Source organism: Tuber melanosporum (genome assembly GCF_000151645.1).
Source record: "Tuber melanosporum whole genome shotgun sequence assembly, scaffold_6, strain Mel28".
Lineage (NCBI taxonomy): Eukaryota > Fungi > Ascomycota > Pezizomycetes > Pezizales > Tuberaceae > Tuber > Tuber melanosporum.
Genome location: NW_003299106.1, coordinates 488,746 through 512,333, shown reverse-complemented (window position 1 = coordinate 512,333; position 23,588 = coordinate 488,746). Strand labels below are relative to the sequence as shown.

Here is a 23,588-nt window from a genome sequence, read left to right as displayed (position 1 = left end):
ATACTTTCTACACTCCGTGTCATCCCATCCCCGCCCGCCCCAAATCTCTTATATTATGTAAGTATTGGGCGTTAGCTAATTGAAATTAATTCGTTCCACCCTACCGGTCAAGAAATTCACCTGGTCAAGTAGCTATCCACATTAGCGTCCGGGATGGCCAGGACAGGTTGAGGTTGCACTGGGATTGCTGGCTTTGGGGGCTCGTCTGTCAGGCCTGTCTGGCTGCAGATATCAGCAGATATGTGAGTGATTAGGTGTGATTTTTCTACTTTATAAGCATTCAGAATATGTGTATAGAGCAAAATAGATTGAACGAAACACTAGCGTATGCATTATCAGTCTTTGCGCCTGTGTGTCTCTATTGGCGTGATATGTTATCTCTACCAGTATTGCTTATAGCCCTCGGGGTTGAAGAACCACAACGTATCAAACCAGGTCCTGATCCTGGCCCACACTTATATTCTCACCTGAATAGTTGTCTGACGTAACAATCAGAATCAAAAAAACAGTTTCCGATCAGGAACCATCAGGATGAAAAGTTCTTCGAGAACGATCTGGTGTACAAGGGGTCATAAGGGAGGTTGTTGAGGATCCGATACCTGCAATGAAACCGAAGCGGTGGGAAAAATGGCTTGTTAACGAAATAGTAGTTTTGAAAGTGCATGTAATTTATCTACATTTAAGGGATATATCAAGTGAGGAAATTTTCCCACCCCCCGCTCTGCTCCTGATGCCTTGGATCTGACAGGAGGTTTTGATTGCCTTTGGCATGTCCATGGTCTAATAAAGGTGGAGAGGGCAGCAAACCACTTGCATGCACCTGCTGACACCTGTAGGTATCTGGAGATATGGGTAGCTATTTGACGATATCGACCAGCATCTGAAGGTGTTTGGGAGCATTTGGGGGTACTGGTACACATCTAAGAGTATTTCCGCCCATTGGCAGAACATTTGCCATACACATAGCCAATGCCGAAAAACCGCCCACGCCGCCACACATAACCCGCAAGCTTTGGGAAACCGGGGCCTACAGAAAAAAACCATCTGGATTTTTAATTGAGCTAGTTTTTCCAGGTTGCAGTGACACTGTATTTAGTGAGGCATTCAGGTGCATCCGACCCCTAAATAATTTAGGGGCTAACTTATCTACCACGTACTCATTCGAGCTTTTCGTCATCTCAACACACGTTTACGAAAACATGTTTATCAGATACGAGAAAATGCTCTTCTGCAAGCAACACTTTGCCAATTTTTTAACATGTTGCTTTATGTCGACGTGCTCCCCCGCATGCCACTAGCACCTTTCAATAAAAAGGACTTTTAGAAAATTTTCCAAAATGCGTTTCGAGATGATGAACAACTCAAATAACTGTGTCAAACAGCCCCTAGGTTACCCACTGGGATAGGTAAAAAGTGGTCCAGGGGATGTCCCCATGGCCCCACAAGCCGCTTGATGACTGAGATAGAATATGTCACTTCAATGAAGCCTTCTTCCCTTGACATCGATTATTACTTGCAATTTCCTGACCGGGACTACCGGTCGTAAAGAATTGGATATAAAAAGTCCGGCAGTCATGTTGGACGTCGTGAGTTCTAAAGGCTCGTGCTGGTTTTCACACGAGTGACTCGACATGACCCTTACACGAAGTTGCTTCTGCACCATTATACAAACAAATCCTAGAATAACATCATAATTATCATAGTCACAGTTCCCCTAGTGCTGTTCCCCCTGCAACCGCTCCCTGCACTTTAACAGGCAATAGCTCCCGGGGCTATTTAGACGAATCCTATAACCACTATATCGCCAGAGACCATTCATTATAAAAAGTTTCAAAGGCAGCCTAAAAAACGATTTCGTTTTTAACGAAAAGGACAGCACATCATACAAAATAAAGGCGAGTTCGTCTAAAGAATGTGCAATAAAGGGAAAATAAATAAGAGAGATTTGGGAGACTCTGGAATAGAAGGAAGGAAGGGGAAAAACCGCTGAAGAACAAGGCATAATAAGAGAAACCCGAGCAACTTGAAAAGTGAAATTACTGCTCAACCCAATGTTCCAGCACCTTCGACCAGAATCCTGTATCGGTGGACTGCAGTTAGCGCTCCCCAAGAATGATCGAAGAAAAGAGGATAGGCTAGCTTATCGGTATGACCTGTGATCTCTTTCCCAAAGGTAAATCTACTAGTACAGGTATCATAGTTGTATTCCTGATTTTAGGAGATCAAGCGCTGGTCCAGATTGATTTAGAAGTGGGTCAATTTTTAGATGAGACAGATGCTCCATAATTGACCGAGAATGGTTCAGAAGACGGTCATCAAAGTAGTGGAAGCGAATCAATTGCGGAGGAGGAAATATATATATAAGACAATAATATACAGTTAGCGGTTGCAGATTGATGATGGAAGATTACAATTGTTTGTGGAAGTTTCGGGAGTCTGGTGGGTAGTGTAGGAGTCTGGTAGAAGCTTAAAGATTATGGAGGAGAGGAGATTCTCCAGGCATGTATTTTCTTTATTACCCCGGGAGTGTGCAGAGGACAGACACATGCGTGGAGACATAGATATGGGTGTGGTGATCTAGGGAAAGGTCAGAATGCGTTATTATCTCAATCAAATATATTGTCCTGATTGTGTTTTATTTATACATCTGTCTTTACTGTTAGTTAGTTTAGATGAGAGAGACGAAGCGTGCACAAACGAAGAGAAAAATTTTGTTTGCCATACCTCCCACACTTATCCACACGTCGTCTAAGATTCAAGCAAATCCTCACATTCTATCGTCCACCATTACGCGACTAGTATTCCGCCTTTATCAACCGTCAAGATATACACTTCCCTTTACTACCCCCGTCTTAATATTAACCTTCATTTCCATGCTTCTCCTTGGACTCACTTGGTTTCCCTTCTTTTTTTGTGTTCTAATCAGTTTACTTTGGTGTTGTGCGGATTTTTTTTTTTAATCTTAAATGGTTTTTGCTGTATGTGAGGATGTTTTATCGGCGAATGGTTCGCTGCGATGTGCCTGGTACTAAGTACGATATTGAGGATGATACGAGTACGAGTACGAGGGTTTTCAACCACCGCTAGTCTCCTCTTTCGATCATCAAACCACTCCAATATATTTCCCCATACAGCAACCACAATATGCAGGGCAGAGAACAAGCAATTTAATTGATGCTAGCAGCGATTGAAAATGGTGTTTCCAAGTGAAAAGCGGCCAAAGACTACAGAATTTCTTGTACCATACTGCAAAGCCGACACGCAGCACCAATAAAAATTTAAACTTGTATCCTGTTTGGCATAAATTTGCAAGTATATCAGGGGTATATCAGGTGTACTGAATACTAGTGATTGATCCGAACGCAGCCCCATTTTGACATTGGATTCAGATCTTTCATTCTCTACCATCCCGGGTCTTGATATTACCAGGACACTGACCTCTGCGTTCCCTACATCCTGACAACCTCTACGCCAGCGCCCTGATATATTTTGTCCTGACCATGTTCGATATTGCTCCCCTGCGTCTAAACTACTTGTACCACAATCCTTGTCCATCACATCTGGACAATATCATTTCCATACTCTTTAGTCTTAGTGTCAGGATTATCCCCCATGTTATACCCAATTTATTTGATATCTCCATGTCTCAGATTCCTTATCCCAAGACCTCTCCTGCAGTTCCTGCATCAGGAGATTTGCAATATAAGATATATGCCAACCAAACCCGCACATTCCCTACATAATGGATCTAGACTAATTGCTGACTCAACTCGATGCCTTGAATATTCTCATGTCTTTTAATATTACCTATTATGTCTCCTACCAATTCAAGCGTCATACTAGTATTACAATTAATTAAGTTAAAGAAAATTAGTTTCCCAATATTCTCTTCAAGTTCTTCCTACTACTCAATCAACCCTTAGCATCTCCCGGCCGTGCCACATTGTTCAAACCGGTGATTAAGACAATGCATAGGAAAATCTGGTGTATGCATTACCTATCCATCCTGTGAACCTCCAAGACTGAGTGAGAGTCAAGAAGGAAGAGGAGTACTACCGATGCTATCTATTGGTATGCCAGACCTACTCCCGATATATGAGCATGTGAGAATCATTAGGACAGATTGAATCATAGTTAGGAATACAAGCACATACTAATAGGTAACCGATATCAAATCAAAATCTTACTTGACATCCACGCCCTGCAACTGATTTCAGTTATCATATAAAGGAGCCGTACTAAGAGCATCATGGGTAAGTCAATTACTTCCTAGCTGTGATAAGAGGGTTCTTACAGTGTCTGATTCAACTGCCGGCTTTGCAGTTCGACATCCGCTACATCCTTGTTATCAATTTTAATATAGATATCATAGCTCCAACAAAAATACAACCACAAACAGCCCCATGACCTCCCTTCCTCGCTGGAAAAAATTTTCACCAGGCCACCAGAATTTCCTCAGTACCGATTAGCACACACTTACATCTTTCCCTGTTCCAGGGGCATCAATCTAATCGCCAATCACAATCCCCAAGCGTATATGCTCGAGCATATCTATAGACGGTCATATGGTCTATCAATTTTCGGAGAGGAATAATCAGCCTGAGGTGGCTGTGGCTGAGAATATCATTTTTGGTGAGACCCAATTTTTTCTGGTTGCGTATCACAGGTCGAGATATCGCTATTGTGGGGAACCATACTAATTCTTACACCAAAACAACACCCAAAGTTCACGGCTGATCATCAAACATCACTCCGCCATAGTAAAGAAAAAAAGCTACATCGCAAGATATCATAACAAAAAACTAAACGAAAACACCGTTTCCTTTAACAAGCTACGCTAGTAGACACCGATAAAAAAGAGACCGCCAATACCAATCCAGAAACGGGCACTTTTTACCACCGGTACACCAAAACCCCTCTGAAAACGTACCATAAAGTCAAAACGCCTATACCAAACCCACAAAACAACCAGAAACCTTTTTTCGTCCGAGGAAAAAAGCAAAATGTCCTACGCCTTTGGAGCCTTTTGACCCCACCAGCTCCCAAACTCGACACATTCACCGCCCTGCAGGCCACCGTGCTGGAAGAAGTTTGCCATTAGGTCCTTGTACCACCTGTCCCAGTCGTCCATTGCGATGCTATTTGTTTCACGAAGGATTGGCTCGAGTGACTCTATTAGCTGGGCGAATGTCAGCCGTGCAAGCTCGCGGACAGCCTTCTCCTCTCCCGAGAGTGGTGATTGTAGCGACTGAGATTGGTTTGAGCCAACTGACGTGGATGACCGCCGGTGCACTGATAGACTGTTCTTACGGTTCTTGCTGTCGACAGTGCTAGTAGATTCTACGCTGGTTCGCTTTCGTCGAGGATCATCGGAGTTTGGTGAGCTTTCCCACCATATCTCATCCAACGGTAGGGCCACACGTTTTGTGCGTACGCCGATTATGCCATCCTCCATCAACAGCTGAGGGCCCGCAAGGGTGCAGGGAACTGGTGAGAACTGATATTTTGTCAATGCTTTCGTAATCCTTTCGTTCCAGGCCGTGACGAAGGGGTTTTCGGCAGACGTGGAAAATTGGGTAGCGGAAGTCATCACGTAGGCACTCGAGCCGGGGGTGAAGGGGACTGCTGTGCGCTGGAGAGAGCGGATTGAATAGTCGGCTAAAGTTTTATGAATATTAGCGACCGACCCTAATAGAAAGGCTACATGGCGCATATCGATATCACTCACAGCATTGTAACTCGAGAGTCCCCCCTGGTTTTAACACCCGCACGCAATCCGCTATTTGAGACCTGAATATATCACTAACAGGTGTCACCATGGAAATCTCCCGGCAGAAAACAAAATCGAATTCACCATCAGGGAATGGCAGCGGGAGATTCTGGAAATTGTGCTGCACAAAAGTGAAGTTCACGCCGTGCATGTCAGGGTACACCGGGACTATGTCCAAGCCGACGAATTGCACATCTGGTCTCCCCCGGGCCGCGAAGCTATCGGCAACGCTGGCACTCCAAATAGCCGTCCCGCAGCCAATTTCTAACACCTTGCTTGGAATAGCATCATCGGGGAACTCCGCGCAGTGGTATCCGCCGTACACCTCGCGCTGCACTTCGTGGAAAAGTGACTGTCGACTTAACTCCTGCACGTCGCAGGGGAGGAAATAGTGTATCGATTCGTCGCCGTGGTAACGGCGACCGCCTCGGCAGGTGAACGTTGATGGAGGTTTTGGCAGTGACTGAACACTTGCCTTTCGCGCGTTTGATTCGCGAGAGGACGTTGATGCCTCGAATGAGTGAGGCTGTGGAACCATGAATGCTGTAGGTGGAACATACAAATCCACAAAGCCGTTTCTCAGACCCCCAAGCTGTCCTTTTTTCTCTCGCTATAGACTTTCAAACAAAAAAAAAAACCTGGTGGGAGAACCGATTCTTATAAACTGCTATGAATCAGGGAACAAATTGATGGGATCTCTTTCGCTTGCGGGACGGGGAGGTCCTTGCTTTTCCGATTTTGCTTTTTCGAGCCGGGGTTGGTGGGAGGGAACCTGATCGACCTGGAGGCCCGTGCTTGTCTTCTTCCTACTTGCTTTTGCCAGCAGGCGTCTGGATTGCCAGTTGCCCAATGTCTAAGCAGAAGAGCCTCGTGAATTTGTTAGGTCTGGCAATTGTACCAGTGCCGATGTTAATACTGTGGGATAGGGTGCGAGGGGTTTAGTTGAAATTGGTACATTCGGCGTGTTATCGAAAAAAGAGATTGTGGAGGAGAATGGAAGTGAATAGCTTACTACCCCGCTTGGGCTGAAGCCTTCTGCATAGTCGGATCTCCCAGGCGTAACTATGTAAATCTCCTTTAAAGATGAGACGGCCGGTCACGGTAGACAGAGCTCAGTCAAAGGAATCGCAGAGGGGAAAAAAAATGCGCTGAACAGTTTTAGAACTGTTTAGCAAGAAAAGGAGCGACGGCGTCCTTTTAAAAAGGGCCCACAAGATCCCTTGCCAGAGGCAAACTGTAGGGTTAATCCGGGGGTGAGGATCAATCAATGCTCGTGCAGCCGCATTGTTCTGTGCTGCACTTACGGAGCCTGCTTCAGCTGCCATCACAGTAAATTTTGGTATTTTCTTTTATTTTCCTATTTTTTCGCTGTCCATCATACTACGAGTAGTACAGCCTCACACCCTCCTGGACGAGGTAGCTTTTGGATGCACATAGCTTCTTTGAGGTTTCGTTGTTCTTCCTGTTCCGCCACATCCTCGTAGCGATGAAACACAACCCTCGTCCACTGCACCACACACACAAGCATATCCCCGCTGAACCTTCACTTGGCACGGGAAGGTGTTCTCAACACGAGTCTATGTACCGGTACCCCTACTTAAAACCGAAACAAATCATGGCATATCTGGGCGGCATTGATTTAAACCGTGAAGTATGTGCAAAACTACGGGAGCATGTTAAAACGTTCAAAATTCAGAACCATAGTTGACGGTGCGGGGGGAGGTGGAGGGTGGAAAAATAAAAAGATATCATAGGAAGAGTGAGAGACATGGCTCACAATCAGCGTGGCGGGGTACCGCCCCTTCCGAAAGCCCGGACTTTAATATCCGACGACCTGGGAGTCCAATTAAAAGCTCCATACCAGATCACCGGTGTCGTGCATTATCGAAATTCTGTTTACTGTGTGCTCCACGGCTTGTTCGAGTGTAGTGTGATACCATATGGCTCTTTCCATGCGTTATTATTTACACCCGCAAATAAGGGCTTACCATAACCCAGCCAACAGGGCAAATCCATACACGTACATCATACTTTCATACTTTCTTACCGGCCCAATGCATGACCATTTTCAAACGAAAGGAGTGATGTCCGACTTACCGGTACTCATGAGATTCAAGAGAGTCCCCCCATCCTTTGCCCAAATCCTCTCATCATACCATACCAGTACTGTAGACTACTTCGGATCTCCACGTACTACTAGTACGAGCACATACAAGTATGCGCTCAAGTGGTTGGGGAATCCACTTTCACCATTCAAGTATGAACTTATACCGGGGTCATGTTTGAAGGGCCGACGGGTAATCTTGGCAACGCATCCGGTGGATAGTTGTAACTTGTAGAGGTATCATATCATATGAGCGGCACGCTTCTCCACTTTGCCCACGCATGAGCGGTGGATTGTGATGACTGCAGTGCGGACATCCCTCGCGACGGTTCAGCTTATTGCAGTACCGGTGCCGGTACTCGTCTTGTACTGTACTCCTGGTGATACCCCTCACACATGCCGTACCCCATCCCATCCCAACTCATCTCTTCTCCCACTCTTGATTTTTACGCAGCGTGATCCGCACCCATTACTCGATCCCTACAAGTGGAAGGTTCCACGTGTTTTCCCGTTGTGCTTGTGGGACTTGGATGCATCTGTAACCCGATGCTGATGGCAAAGAGGGGGCTGGGAAGGATTCCGAAAGTGTTTTCCTCAAGATCCCCTATCATCTACCGGTATAATTCAGTGATCCAATTCGCGGATACCGCTAAGCACAGTCAATGGTGATTTGGGGCCAATACCGGCACCGTCTTATTCGGTGGCATATCAGGAATTCCTTGATTCGACGAGTGAGATTGGGTGAAGTACCGGGGACAAGATGGGGGTTCCAACGGTGTCTCCGCCCTTTCGGAGGTTGTTGGACTTCTCTTAGCCCTTAACACCACATGCTCGTAGGCCGTGTCTAGAGATGAAGAAGTTCTCGATGCCTCAGTATTCTAGTACTGTGGTAACCCTCGTAGGGAATCACTCGTTGGCGGATGGGGAAGTCACCGGAGTTTTCGCAGATTTGTATTTTCCAAACAAAATGATACCGGCACCACAAGTACCAAGGGAGTTTCGCAGCTAGCGGCCCCCGGCCGGTATCACCGCGACAGCATTGTTTACTACGGTAGGACAACAAGCGGATTCCAAAGAGTGCGGCTTTCCAGACTTTCTAGGGATTCACTTTATTTATCGCCGTGTCTGATGGATCAGGTCTAGATCTTATTGTTTACCTCGCCAAAAAGAGTCGGTATCATATCTCTCAACTTGGCCAACAGAATTTTTGGCGTCCAGCTATAATTCTTCCTTGTGAGATTTCCCTATGATGTCAATTGTTCTGGAGGGGAATTGATAGCACAGTAATCTCCCTTGTTACAGATGGGTTGCATGCGAATATTGAATCTATCGTGATTCCAAACTTCAAGCAGTCGGTTGATTGCCCTCTGCCAATCGAGAAAATCGAAGCGCAAGGGTCACCCCTCTCCCAACACCGCTTCTCGCACTGTACTCGTACAGTACGAGTTTTTTTTTTCTTTTCCTTTTCACTCGCTAAATTCCATCTCCCCCCTTTCTTTCCTCCGCAAGATCATCGTCCTCCACCAGTCTATCCTGAAGAACTGTTACGCCCGTATACTCCCTTTTTTTTTTTTTTTTTTTTTGACCCCACAATCCTGACTTTTTTTATCTGCTGAAAAAAAGTCAAATCCTCTTTCTCTCCTGTTTCCCGATCCCCGTTTTATGCAAACCGAACACACACAGGCTTTTCAAGATACAGCACCGTCCACAGAACCTCTTCCAACTTCGCGAGCCCCTACCGCTCAACATGGCATACACAGCTTCTCAACAGCCCCTCCTTCTCTCGACGATCTCTCCCAGGGAGCCGGCGCAGGCGGCGTTCGTGGAATTGGCGGCGAACGGGCAGGTAACGATGAGGCAGAAGATACTGGGATGAGTTCTAATTCCAATGGCCTGGGGGATATGACACATCCTAAGGGTGATTGGGATACAATCTCCCCATCAAAGCGGAAAAAAGACATAATCAGCCAGTATGAAGCGAGGGGTACCTCACCACCTAATCGTGGCACTGGGTTTCATGTTAAAAAGACCAATTGGCAAGGCAGACTCGATAGCCCAATCTCTAGATTTCCGAATGGTACCGCCTCAATTCTCTTGTTTGCCCAAAACTCTGGTCTAACCCTAGATATATCTACAGAGGTTCTTATCCACTCTTTGTCATTCCTTGATCCACAAACACTACTTGTAGCGTCTCTCGTATCTCGCCGCTTCCACTCCCTCATTTCGTCTCCCGACGCATGGCGATCCGCATTTTCTAGGCATTTCCCTACTACATCACTTGATCAAAGTTCCTCAGATCTTCATGAATCTGCCGCTTTTTCCTCGTCCCAAGATCGCCGATTCTTTACTCGATTGTCGGCTGGAGGGAGCGCCGGTGATCTTTGGAGAAAGGAGTACATCCTTCGCACTCGCCTTTTAAGGGACCTTGTGAAAGGGAAACCCCATAAATCTGCAAGTCATTCAAACCCCATGAGCAAAAACTCTCAAGGAAGCGTCGTTATAACTTATAATGCGTTGACTAGCCCAATGAGTGTGAGCCATATTGCGGCAGGTTTCTCACCAAGGGGTGTGAGGCTGTTACATGCATCACTTGATACTATAACTGTCACGGCAAGTGATGCCACTGTCGGTAGGGGATGCTCGTAGTATTGGATATTCACCGGCGGGGATGCTAACTCCGGTATAGGGAAAGTTGAGCGACCTCCGTTAGCTGCGGCAATGCTTGGAACACCATCTAGGCCTGACTTGCATCAGCCCGTTCTGGGAGCTGCAGGCTTTGACGTCGCTACAGATATGGATACCGTGGGAGTTATGGATCTTTCTGAGGATGTTGGTTGGGTGTATGGCGAGAATGTGCCCAATGGAAAGTGCTACGTGCACCCATACTCATCTCCCTATCGGTGTGCTTCTGAGCAGGGGTTCTTCCTCCGACAAGACCAAGTGGCATCTCGTTGTCTCGAGCCCGCTATAACTGCGGTATGGATTACAAAAAAGCGGACAGGCGGTGTCCTTGGAACGTCTGAAGGCCAGGTTGGGGTCATGATCGGCAACAGCAGGGGCTTTGTCTCAATATACGGACTAAGTTTTGGTAAGGAGTACCGAGTTACCCCTACCAAGATGTTTTGTATATGTCCAGGTATACCGATCGTCTCAATCAAAGTGGACGAGGACTATTCAGTCAAGAGAAAGAGGCAAAAAAGTATTTGGGCGTTTATTGTCAATGCGCTAGGCGAGATTTATTATCTTGCAGACCCCAAAGTTGGTTGGGAAATTATTCCCCAAACCGCTCGTATACCGACCGTAGTCCACAGCTCGATTTTTCAACCACCCTCAAAAACTATAGCCAGGGAGGGTATGGGGAAAAAGGAAATTGAAGAAAAAGAATTGCTGCTTGATATCGAGTACACCCGATTGAAGCAACTCTGGGAGGGTTGGGGGATGGACTGGTTTATTGAGTTGGATTGGCCCGGTACTAACATTATCCTTGGAAGGAAAAGAAGTTCCAATCGGCCATCCACGGGTAATGAGCAAACATCAAAACTTATCAGATATCACTTGTCTTACACACCCAATATCGGGGCTGAAGAATTCGTACGTGAGGTGATGACTAGCACCCCGGAAGGGACCGGTGCCGGGACAACCTCAAGATCTGTGTTTGGTGGAGAGTCACAGTCACAGTCCTCCGAGAAAGTAGGAACAATTGAAGCTTTGGTGCAGTCGTCTCAACTCTGCGAGCGCCTCGAAAAATGGGTTGCTACAGACTTTTTGTTTGGAGATGAGAATGTTGGCATGGTTACCGCTTTAGCAATTGATATTTCCAACCTCGCCTTGCTTTCCCCCGGTGAAGATCCTGGAATAACTGCAGATGTGCCTGGTGGAAATGCAAGGTTATTTGCAGTTGGTACCAATATGGGAGATGTCTTCATTTGGAACATTCGGCACCAAGCACCATCCACCGGTGGCGATGGCACGCCATCCATTAGTTTGTTGCCACAAAGAGTGGTCCGGACTGATTCACCCCGAATTTCAACGTTGGCCCTCTCATCGCTTTATCTTGTTCATGGAGGAAACGACGGGCTCGTTCAAGCTTGGGATCTTCTGGCTTCCACTTATTCACCTGTGAGAAGCATTCATTCTAGATTTTCGACTCGCGCACGCCGAAGATTAGCACAAGCAGACGCAGCAACATTGGGCCTTGGTAATGATGCTCTTGGGGATAACCAGTTTGCAGCCCGATGCCTAGTTCTTGATCCTGATCCGACTCGCCTTCGCGGAGCGGTTGCCTTAGGCACACACATCAGACACTGGTGTTTCTCTTCCTCCTCAGGGTCAAACACCCCGAAGCGATCAAGGAAGCCAAGAGTTGGTGGTAGGGTCTGTGGTACACCATCCAGCGATAGAGGTGACATTAAGGGCATCATCAAATCGGATTCCAAAAACCTTCTTAAGGAGCGCGAGCGCGAGAATAAAGAACGGACTGAGCTGGAGAAACGGTATGGAATAAGCAGTGGGTGGGCAGCGCTCAGTGAAGAAGAGATGTTGGAATATGCTAGGATGATCAGTATGGAAACCTATGAAATTGAGGGTGGTGGTAGTATTGAGAGTGGGAATAACAGCAACACTATTACGCCTAGAGACTCGAGCGGCGCAACAAGTAGCCATAGGACCACTCGGGGGGTTGAGGATACTAAGGAGGAGATTGAAGACTTAGAGTTAGCTCAAGCGTTAAGGCTGAGTTTAGAGAGAGCATGGATGGAAACTCCAGCCGTACCTGGTGACACACTGGATTCAGGGATTTGGGGGGACGCATCCGAATATCCGGATCGCGAAGTTCCTCCGAGCCCTGTCGTTGCTGGCCCAGGTCATCAAAGACGCTCTACCCCACATCACACCAATTCAAACAGGAGTTCTGATTTTGCAACTCCTGGTGGACGGCCCGGTGCAGAAAGAGAATGGCCGAGCATCAGTGGGATCACAGAAAAGGGAAGAGACAAAAGGCAGCGTCATACTTCAAGGACTGAGGAGGAGGACCTTGAAATGGCAATCCAGTTGAGCATGAAGGAGGAGGAATGCAGGGGGATCATAAGCGCCTTTGAGAACGATGATGGACAGAATCAAGCGATAGGGAAAGGGAAAGCGACAGGGAAAGGGAAAGGGAAAGGGAAAGGGAAAGGATGGTAAGGTAGTGGTGGCAGCAGTATTATGGCTTGTTTCAATGCTTATGGTGGTGATTGACGGGTTTTCGGTGGGTACGGTAGTGTTAGTAGGAGGTTCCTCTAAGCAGTGGCCTTTTTATTATTCTTTTTTTCTTGTCTCGCGTAATCTGCAAGTCTAATACGATTGACTTTTCTCAGCCCGGTGCTAGAGTGTACCCGCGATTAGTTAAAGTTTCTCATGCGTAAAGTGTCTAGTCTCTGTTTGATTGATGCGCAAATTATCTTCCTATCATAGTCTACGCACTACTCAAGCTGTGTTTGCTTTGGTCTAGACTGGGACCTTTTTTCGGCCGGTAATGATCCTGGCTTGGCGGCTGGCGGATCCCTTTTTGAACGATACATCATAGTCCCACCCACCATTCCACCATCGACTTGCCCACAACATCTGCAACATCCACGGCTCCCCACGTTCCTATCACGTACATCGCATCGCTTACATACTTCCTCCTCCTCCACTGCCTGGAACAGCTCGGCTCGGGCTGGACAGAGCCCACAATGCCGACCCTAATAGCGACCTATGTATCCCCCCTCACCCCCGCCGCCCCCCACACAATCATCAAAACACTCCCAGAAACATCCGATAAGTCTGCCGCGCTGGCAGAACTCCGCGGTGCGGTGGTGGGATTGCAGAATGAGGTGAATAGATATCTTACCGCGAAGATGGAGGAGGAAAAGGGTGGGGGTACGGTTGAGGAGGAGAAGTATGGTGAGGATGATGATGAAGGAGGGGAGGAGGGAGACAACGTCAAGGGCGGGGTAGCGGCGAAGTAGTTGTGGAGGGGGGGGTTTATAGTTAGGTGTGCTTGAGAAAGGGAAGTTTATTCTAGGATGGGTATGATTTCTATGCTATGCGCTGTTATGTTACATGTGCGGCAGTTACAGATATGGTAGGTGGATGCTCATCGCTTCTTCCCTAGCTTTTCATGCCAATTCTTCTTTGCGGGGGCCGTGTTTTTTGCAGGGGCTGATGATGTTGTGGATGATCCTGCAGCGGCTCTAGGTTCTGCATCTCCGGATGGTGTGAAGGGAACGGTGGTTCCGGCTAGGAGTGTGTGCCAGCCCTACGAAGGTTTAGGTCATTGGCACTCGGGAGGAGGGCATGGTACATACCTTAATTGAGTCCAATTCACATTTGCTTGTGCACTCCTCTGGCACAGCGGCTTTCCATTTAGCCATGAAGGCGGATTCTGTGATCAAAGTTGCTGCGTTCAATCGACGCGCCCCAATTTCCTGAGCTTTGATTTGGTCTATCCAGTCTTGCAGTAATACATCTCCAACGAACACACAGCATTTATCTGTGTTTAATCGCCAGGCGTTGTCGTCCATGCTCTCTTCTACCCGATCGCACATACCCCCAATCACCGCCATGACAAGACCAGCGGGCATCTCTACATCATCCAGCATCCCAAGAATAGCGGAAACCGTAAATCCCGAAGGCGTAGAGAGCGAAAATGATTCTGCAGTAGCCGAGGTATTGATTTCGGAGATCGCCTTTAGAATTGCTGCTGCCGAAGGACGAAAAGCCTCACCACTATCCGTCTCAAACGCAAGAAGCGCATCCCAAGCAATAGAAAACTCCGCGTCACTGACGGGTATGGAGTCGAGCAGTCGAGCTCTAGATATTGGTTCCTCCATTGCCGGAGGCACCGGATGATTGTCTGTCCATCCATGGTATACTGGTATCTTTTCTCGTAGAATGCTTGCGCAGTCTGGGGTCACGGGAATTAATTCCAACCAGGAACCAGCCGTGGCGACCGCCTTCAACCCCGTAGATGTGAGAGGAAAGGCCTGCTGCTGCTCGTCTTCAACTGGACTTGGAGGCGGGGGCTCCGAAGGCTGGATGAGGAGGATTGAATTTGAGCAATGGACGTGTCGGAGGGAGAAGGTCTGCGTTGGAGTACAGAGGACCGCGTGGTCCCCTGATCCTCGGGGGCCGGTGGTATTTGCGGGTGTTGGGGCCGCTTTTATTTGGATTCTTGGGGCGAGTGTTAGTCTTGGAATTGAAGGGAGTGGAGAGAGGGGCGCACATCGGTGGTGAATGAGAGGTAACGAGTGACAGGAGAGCTGGCGGGAGCTCCAGTAGACGAATGGGAGATTGTGACTGGGAGTATGAGAAGGGAATCCCGGTGTTTGCTTGTGTAGACATTGTGGTGATATTATGAGAATGTTTGAAGAATTTGACGGTGGTTATGCAGAATTTGGAGCATGATTACTTGGAAGACGCGACTCTCGACGTGAATTTAAAGCAAGGGAGCGTTGGTCATAGGCTCTCTTTTGCTAGCTAAGTTGGGAAATGCTCGACATCTAAACTAGATTTCCGTCAACAATGTGAGCGAAAGGAGTAGTGGCGGTGGGCTCATTACTGTAATTTTCTCAAGTCCTATTCTCCCAATATTCGATTCTATTCTCGAATATTTTTTGCTATCATACTTTCTGTGGCACGAACTCCAGGTCTGTGGCGCAAAATTAGGGGATAAACCCTTGGCGCACCGCCATTTAATCAGCCAAGAAATCGCTAGCTACAACTTTGGTATCATGAATTTCCGTCCAAAACCAAAACCAATCTTCCCCAGACCACATCACGCTCCTTCGTCATGACATCTCTCGCCGCAGGTCTGTCAAAAGCGCTCCCAGCTCCCAAATATTCCGCCGAGGAAGATGTTACAGCCAGCCGGAAACCCACTGCACGAGTGCTCGGGGGGGGTGACCCTGACCAACAGGGCTTAATTCTTAAGGTAAACTTCCGCTCTACAGTGCTTCTTTTTCATCTCAACCGGGGAGACTAATGTTGATACTTCTAGAGAACTGGTCCGCCCCCATACGGTCGGCGATCAGCATGGCGACCTCGATCAGCAGACGACTTCGGGGATGGAGGTGCCTTTCCCGAGGTTCCGATGGCACAATACCCGCTCGACATGGGTCGCAAAAGGTCGGGAACTAGTAAAGCTCTTACTCTCCAGGTCGACAATGAAGGGAAAGTGAAGTACGATGCAATTGCCCGACAAGGCCATAATGATAAGCGAATAGTACACGCGTCATTCAAAGATCTTATCCCCCTCCGCCAGCGCGCAGACGTGGGCGAGATTTCATTAGAGAGGCCCTCGGAAGAGGATGTAGCGGCTACAACGGAGAAGACAAGGCAGGCATTGGCAAGGTTAGTTTCGGGTGCCGTGGCCGCTCAGAAGCCGAAGAATGTCAAGGGGACGAACAGAAAGGACGCTCAGTATGTCCGCTATACACCGTCAAATCAACTCGGTGACACGACCAAGCGCAGCGACAAGATCATCAAGATTGTGGAACGACAGCAGGACCCTATGGAACCACCGAAATTCAAGCACAAGAAGATCCCCCGAGGACCTCCGTCCCCACCTCCCCCTGTCATGCACTCACCTCCGCGGAAACTGACGGCAGCAGATCAGGAAGCATGGACTATTCCACCCCCAGTCTCGAATTGGAAGAACCCTAAGGGATACACAGTCCCGCTTGATAAACGTCTAGCAGCCGACGGCCGCGGACTCCAGGACGTTACCATTAACGACAAATTTGCACAGTTTGCCGAAGCGCTCTTCACCGCCGACCGGCATGCAAGAGAAGAGATCAAACAGCGGGCATTAATGCAGCAAAAATTAGCCGAGAAGGAGAAATCACAGAAAGAAGAGCACCTGCGAATGTTGGCACAGAAGGCCAGGGAGGCCGCTCACACTGTTTCGCGGGGCCGCTCCCGCTCAAGATCGTCAGACGGCTCGCGAGACGACAGATCCCGCTCACGATCCCGTAGTTCGTCTGAGGATTCTAGGTCAGACGATGAGGCAGTGCGTGAGCGCGAGAAGATGCGTCGCGAACGTCGGCAGGAAGAGGAACGTCAGCAGCGAATGAAGAACATGGGTTCCGAGCGGAAAATGCAAATGTTAGCTAGGGAGCAGGGGCGCGATATTGGTGAGAAGATAGCACTGGGTCTCGCGAAGCCGACACAGAGTCAAGAAACGATGTGGGATTCAAGATTGTTCAATCAGTCATCTGCCTTTGGCGCGGGCTCCGGCTTCAACGAGGATCAGCCGTACGATAAACCGCTCTTTGCAGCGCAGGAAGCAGCGAACAGCATCTACAGGCCAAAAGTCAGTGTCGACGACGACGACGAGGACACTGCCCGCAGCGAGATGGACAGAATAAAGAGGAATTCTCGATTTGAAGTCCTTGGGAAAGCGCAACAGGGGTTCAGAGGTGCTGCTGACGCTGAGGTTAGCCCTCCAAACCCCGTTACTCTACTAAGTTTGACTTTTACTAACGAATAATGAGTAGGCCCGTGACGGCCCCGTCCAATTCGAAAAAGACGCCGCGGACCCATTTGGTGTTGAAGCGTTTGTTAAAGCCGCAGGTGAGAAAGCCGGTACCAAACACGGACTACAAGAGCGAGATTCTTCGCCCGGAGGAAGTAAGCGGTCGAGAGCAAATTATATGTGATTTTTTTTCCTCTTATTTTCTTCCCCCCCACTCGACGCCAACGGTGCCAATTTGGAAATTTGGTAGCGGAGACCACTCAATGATGGAAGCGGGTGGCAGATGAAGGGGGAGGTGGCTTGCGATCTTGTATACCATCATGATTTTCCTTTCCTTTCCTTTCCTTTCCTTTCCTTTCCTTTTTTTTTTAATGCACTCTCTCCTGTATTTGGATCCTTCTTGATGAGTGGGGGATAAAAATTATATCATAATTCCGTTTCTATCAGGGCGCTCTCTTTTAAATTCTTGAGATGTGGATGTGGGGTTCTCATCGAGTGAGTGGGTGAGCTTTTGTGATCATGGTAGTTGGTGACTAATTGGAGTATATCCGTTTACCCACAGGGTGTGCTAGCACTTGAACCCCATATACCGCTCGGCGTTCTTATATGATACGTAAAATATTGACCATTATCATGGTTGTATGGAAGGAAGGAAGAAAGGAAAAGAAAGAAAGGAGGGAAATCTACCTCTCGCCAACACCCAATGCTTCCATGGGCCTGCGCCAATACCCGCGTCCTCTAGCGACGAAACCACATCTCCACTTACGATACTCTGCCGAAAGAAAGGAACTACGTATGATACCCTACTTTATCTATTGGTCCCATCAATCTCGAGTCGGACTCTGTGCTACCATATCTCGCGTGTGTGGGGGGGGGGCAACCACTATCGTGAGAAATCACCTGTGCCATCGTCCGATGTGTCCTGTGGAGGGAGCTGCGAGAACCCACTCGGGACAACTCGCGGTAGATAGACTATCTAATCTGCACGATCTGGGGCTACGGCTGATGATATGGGCTATTGGCATCTTAGGGTTGAAGGGTTGGGTTGGGTTTTCACGCTGGCCTCAAGGAGAATCAGTGTTGGTGCAGTATCGGATTCCAAAAAATTGAGTCTTTTTCTTTCTTTTCTTTTCTTCCCCTAGCATGTTTGAATGTTTGATATCGTTGATTAGTCTAAGAGTGTTATTTCTTCGGCAACGTTTTCTTGGGGTGCGTTCTCTTTACTTAGGTTCCGGGTAGTGTGTTAGGCTGCTGTGCATCGTGCCAAACAAGAGGTATCATAGGTTTAAGGGAGGGAGGGAGAGGTTTTGAGATTGCGCAGGTATCATATGATGGAAGTTTCTGCGGTGTCCAATAGCATCGCTAGAAGCATTCAAAAGCTGTAAGTTGCATTCAATCATATCCATTGTAGTAGTCTAATGAGAAAACACTCGACAAACATCTATCACTCACAAGAGAAAAGTTTTTTGAATGTATTAAGGAGAGTTAAATCTCCCTTTAACACGTAGTTTTTGAAGAATTTTTGCGTAGGGTCCCTTTTTTGAAAAATTAGGAGTCCCGTTTTCGGTAATGCAAGGTACAGTCGTGTCTGAAAAGTCTACGTACCCCTCACGGCAACGGCACTACTACCACAAATAATGATATTAACTGCACCAAAAAAATCATATGAGTACAATTTTAAAATAGATGAAAGTAGAAATAGAAAATAAAAGTTTCCTAATGCTACCATTTTGTATGGCTACCATCTGCATCCAATACAGCCTGAATTCTCTCCAGCATTCTCTGAATCCACCCATCAAATGTTCCTTGGGGAATGAGGTCCCACTCTTCCTTTGCTGCCTGAAATAACTCAGCAGAACTATGGAGCCTTCTCTCAACCTTGGAGAATCGCTTTCTGAGGGCTTTTTTGAGAATTACCCAGGCATTCTCAATAGGGTTGAGATATGGTGAGTTGGGAGGCCAAGCCAATCTCTGATATCTACAGTCCTCCTGCAATTATTTTTTTTCTGCTCCATTGTGCCATGATGCATTATCAGCAGCCATATAGATGGTTTCAGAAACCCTATTTACCCCTTCTATGAAGGGGATAAGGTATGGCTGGTAGATCTCAGTTGCATATTGGTGGGTATTGAGATCAACCTGTCTCTTATGCTGGTTCTTTCCTCCTATCATGAATGTGGCTTGGCATGGAAAAGGTTTTCATGTGACACATGGTTATGAGTCACAAGTATGTTATTGTATTACGCATATGACCCATTTGGGTTATATGATTTGTTATGTGTGGGATTTGTGATGCTTTCGCACATGGCTCAAGTATGAATCATGGGACGTGCACTTGGCGAATATACCTTACGAGTGTGCCTTGCGGGTAAGCCTTGCGCATATGATTTATGTTTTGCACATGACCTCGTTATGAGGTCTTGGGTTTCGCCCATATGACTCAGTCGAGTCATATGACTTATTTATTGCGTTATAATTGGTTTATGAGTTTTTGCACATAACCTTGTTACGAGGTCATGGGTTTTGAGTTTGTGATCACTTTGGTCATATGACTAGTTTGTTATGATTTGGTTTCGCACATGTGATCACTTTAGGTCACATGACTAGGGGCGGGAAGAACACGATATAAGGAGGCTGAGGCAGCCGAGGAAGATAGGTTCTTCACGCTTTGTTCTAAGTACTTTTCCTACTTATTACTTTAACCGAATATAAGACATCTTTACGATCTTTATCTTTATTGCACCGTTATTGTTATGCCAAGAAAAGTCCTTCACGAAGACGAGCTAGAGAAAGCTTACGATAGGCGTTCCCGATAGAAGACAAAGGGCTTGTACTATCGGTAACGTAGGCAGAGGCCTAGAGCTATCGTAAGACAAAGAAAGAAGAAGACAGAAAGAGAAGTATCATTCCCTGTCGCCAAGAACTAACCATCCAGAGAGGGATTGTTACACCTCCTCACTCCTCTTTCTCACAAGAATCAACTCAGTCCTTCCTCCATGTATCATTATAGTATATACACCTATATTGGTGTGTCCTGACTTAAAGCTAGACTTCAAATTCTTTTCTTCCAACTCTTCACCTAGTCTAAGTCTGACCTTCCTTCCCACTGGATTTGGATTATCTTCAATTGTAGCCTCATCCACAGAAACAACCCATTTCCAAGCTCTTATCCAGTTTCTCCTGACCCTAGCAAACTCCTTTCTCTTCTCCTTCTGTCCTTTTCTCCAAAAAGGCTTTTTGTAATGTGTTCGCAAGGTGCTAATCACGTTATCAGTAATGGATACGATAGTTAGCAGGTGGTCTGCTCTTCCAGAGAGGAGTTGAGAGCTGAGAACTAAAGAAGGCTTTGGAGGTGTACTGAGAAACAAAGAAGTAACCGTTCAACCAAGTATATTGAAATACTGTTTGTCGAAGTCTGCCTTTTCTGTCGTAGAAACAGGCGGTCTTTAAATACAAAAATCTATTCATGTCTAGCATGAACAAAACTAATCAAAGGTATCAATCGATACACTTTGGTGAAACTAATTAAGTATCAAAGCGATACTTAAAACAAAACATAAAACAAAACCAAGTATCAAACGATACTTAAAATAAACTAAGTATCAAATGATACTTAAAATAAAACATAAAACAAAACCAATAACCGAGTACCCGTACCGGTTACACTTTTTCCTAGGTATCCTAAGCTTAAAACCAGCTTCTTTGCATATCTTGCTAACAGTATCTTTTCCTAGACCAATATTGGCTTTGTGAGTAATGTCTCTTAGTGCTAAATGAGGCTCAGCATCGATAATACCAAGAATTACTTACCTTTTAGTATCAGTAATCTTGGTTGGTCTGCTAGATCTGGGGGCATCAAGGGTGTTTCCATCTCTGGATTTCGCATTTTTGACCACTGTTGAAACAGTTGACTTGGAGAGGTTTATAAGCTTTGAAATTTTACCATACCCCATATCAGTATGTTTATATGGGGCATAGATTTCCCATTTCTGGTCTTCTTTAGGGGTTTGAGAATGTGGTGGTACCATGGTAGAGGGGGTGGTATTGAGGTGATAGATGGTTGTGGCGTTGCCAAGAGGGCTACGTAGACTTTTCAGACACGACTGTACACGAAATAGAAGAATGTGCAACTGAAAAACCTCCACCAAGTTAAATGTATTGTCCAGGGACAAAATTAACTAGCTGTTAACGGCCGGAAAATCTTCAGTGATGACAACCACACTCTCCCACCAACCCACTATCATGAAAACCCAAAAGAAAATTAAAAAATATAAATACATAGTAGAAATTAATATTTAGTATACCATCCATTAGCCTTAATCATTGCTTCCACCCTATCTACCATTGATCCTGCCAAAGTATCAAAAACCTTTGGGTCCAGAAGTTCTCAACAATGAGTGATAGCCTCCTCTATAATTTTTTTGATCTCATTGACAGGGCCCTTCAGGAGAAACAGCTCAGGATAGTGCTTATGAAGCTTGTCTTTCACCAGAGACCAAACATTTTCAATTGGATTGAGGTCTGGCGAATAGGGAGGAATTTCCATCAGAGAAATTCCATTTCTCCTGAGTCATCTCCTGAAAGGCAAGTGAGTCTTAGCATTGTCAATGATCAAAAATACCTCTTCCTCTCCAACATGCTCCTTGATATCCTCCCATATTCCTGGAAAGTCATATTGATCATAAACATCAATAATTAACTTTCCAGTCACTCCACCTCCAGCAGAAGTAGGATTAGGAAAAACAGGTAAAAAAAGACCATGAGTTTGACCATAGAAACAACCAGTCATCATCTGACTAATCTTTCTCTCTCCTTTCCTAGCAGTAGGTTCAACACAATCCTTATTCCACTTTTCTTTTGGACATCTAAATACCCATTTTCTTCTCTTTCCTCCTCCCCTCTCCACAGCTACATCAACCTCCCACATTGCCTTCCTTCTCCACATCTGCCTTGTCTAATTCCTATGGGCTAATGCCTATTCCAATCTCTTTTGAGCTAGGTCCTCATCCAAATGAACCCTCTCTTGTGCCATCCACTTTTTAAGAAGCTTTTGTGCAAGTCTTCTCTTCACAGTCTTAGCAGAAACATTGGGAGCCACTCTCTCAGCAATCTCAGAGTAGCTGGTATGGCGATTTTTGAGAGCTTCCTCTACCATAGCATCATCCTGCAACTTGGTAGTTTTAGGATGTCTTCCTCTACCTTCATTCTCCTTGCCCTCTTGATCTCTCTTTGCAAATGTGCTTTTAACAGTACTGAGAGGAATGTCAAGGTAGTGGGAAATTTGATGATTTGTCATCTGAGACTCGCGTAACCCGAGAATTCGTCCCCTTGTAAACTCAGAAAGGTGCTTGGAAGGAATAGGCTGTTTGGCATGACTGTGAAGAATAGGAGGCATAGTTTATTGAAAAAAAAATTTAAGTAAATTGGTTTGGTTTTGGTTGGTGTAGAGTAATTTCTTTAGGAAGTATTGAGGGAGCGGGGTGATGAGGAGGGGAGCGTTGCCATTGCCGTTGAGAGCTAGTTAATTTTGTCCCTGGACAATAAAAACACAGTACAAGTCATAATATACCCCGTTCCCATTCCCGATTTTTTCTTTTTAATAGTGACAACTACTCGAGTATTGTAAACCCCCCGCTCGATAACATCGGTAGATAACAAGGGAGTTTCCAATGGGTTATTGCGGAAACGTGCCATATTCATCTTCGAATCGAAGGTGGTAAGAAAGACTGTGCCTCCCCGGCCGGAAAGAGCGCTAGGGTTTGCAACTTTCCACGCTGTAATAACACCATCACTCCTCACGCCTAATAATAGTGGCTAGGAGAGTGGCGTTTGGCCCCATACTTGACTTGTAAGGGTCGATATCCTCTCGTCCCAGCAGTAGCTTCAACACTACCTCATCTCCGTCTCTAGCTGCGAACGAGAGTGGTGTTCGTCGCAGTCGTCTGGTTTGTCGGAGTCGACATCTTCACGTTCCAGCAGTATCTTCACCACTCCCTCAGATCTCGTTTCAGTAGTGAACAAGAGTGGTATCTTACCACAATGATCTAGTTTGTTGGTTGGCATCGTGCCGTTCCAATAGCAGCTCCACTGCTCCTTTACACCCCTTCCCAGCAGCCCGCTGAGCGGTGTTCGGTCGAAGTTGTCTGGCCTATCGGGATTAACGTCTTCTCGCCCTAGCAACAGTCTCGCCACCCCTTCACACCCCTTGTAACTAGCCCAAG

At 46.6% G+C, this 23,588-nt stretch overlaps 3 protein-coding genes; 2 read left to right on the top strand and 1 right to left on the bottom strand.

Moving 5' to 3' along the window:
* Positions 1–9,536: 9,536 nt before the first annotated feature.
* GSTUM_00009648001 (uncharacterized protein) lies at positions 9,537–14,254 on the top strand (the record flags this gene model as incomplete). XM_002840835.2 has 2 exons in its annotated part: positions 9,537–10,503; positions 10,561–14,254. 2 exons carry the CDS (start codon positions 9,537–9,539, stop codon positions 13,053–13,055), a joined length of 3,462 nt encoding a protein of 1,153 aa, XP_002840881.1. The 3' UTR covers positions 13,056–14,254.
* Positions 14,255–14,258: 4 nt separating this feature from the next.
* Positions 14,259–15,283, bottom strand: GSTUM_00009647001 (uncharacterized protein; the record flags this gene model as incomplete). XM_002840834.2 has 3 exons in its annotated part: positions 15,118–15,283; positions 14,373–15,065; positions 14,259–14,325 (listed from the first exon to the last, which is right to left on the bottom strand). Exons 1-3 carry the CDS (start codon positions 15,234–15,236, stop codon positions 14,259–14,261), a joined length of 879 nt encoding a protein of 292 aa, XP_002840880.1. The 5' UTR covers positions 15,237–15,283.
* A 356-nt stretch (positions 15,284–15,639) lies between these two features.
* Positions 15,640–18,794, top strand: GSTUM_00009646001 (uncharacterized protein). XM_002840833.2 has 5 exons: positions 15,640–15,825; positions 15,892–16,794; positions 16,879–16,902; positions 16,984–17,328; positions 17,390–18,794. Exons 1-5 carry the CDS (start codon positions 15,685–15,687, stop codon positions 17,549–17,551), a joined length of 1,575 nt encoding a protein of 524 aa, XP_002840879.1. The 5' UTR covers positions 15,640–15,684; the 3' UTR covers positions 17,552–18,794.
* Positions 18,795–23,588: the final 4,794 nt, after the last annotated feature.

Excerpts from the sequence above, each read along its gene's own strand:
- GSTUM_00009646001 (XM_002840833.2), top strand. The coding sequence starts at position 15,685 with ATGACATCTCTCGCCGCAGGTCTGTCAAAAGCGCTCCCAGCTCCCAAA. Across the intron at positions 16,795-16,878 it reads CCAGGGAGGCCGCTCACACT|GATTCTAGGTCAGACGATGA; the intron begins GTTTCGCGGGGC and ends AGTTCGTCTGAG. Across the intron at positions 17,329-17,389 it reads GAGGTGCTGCTGACGCTGAG|GCCCGTGACGGCCCCGTCCA; the intron begins GTTAGCCCTCCA and ends AATAATGAGTAG.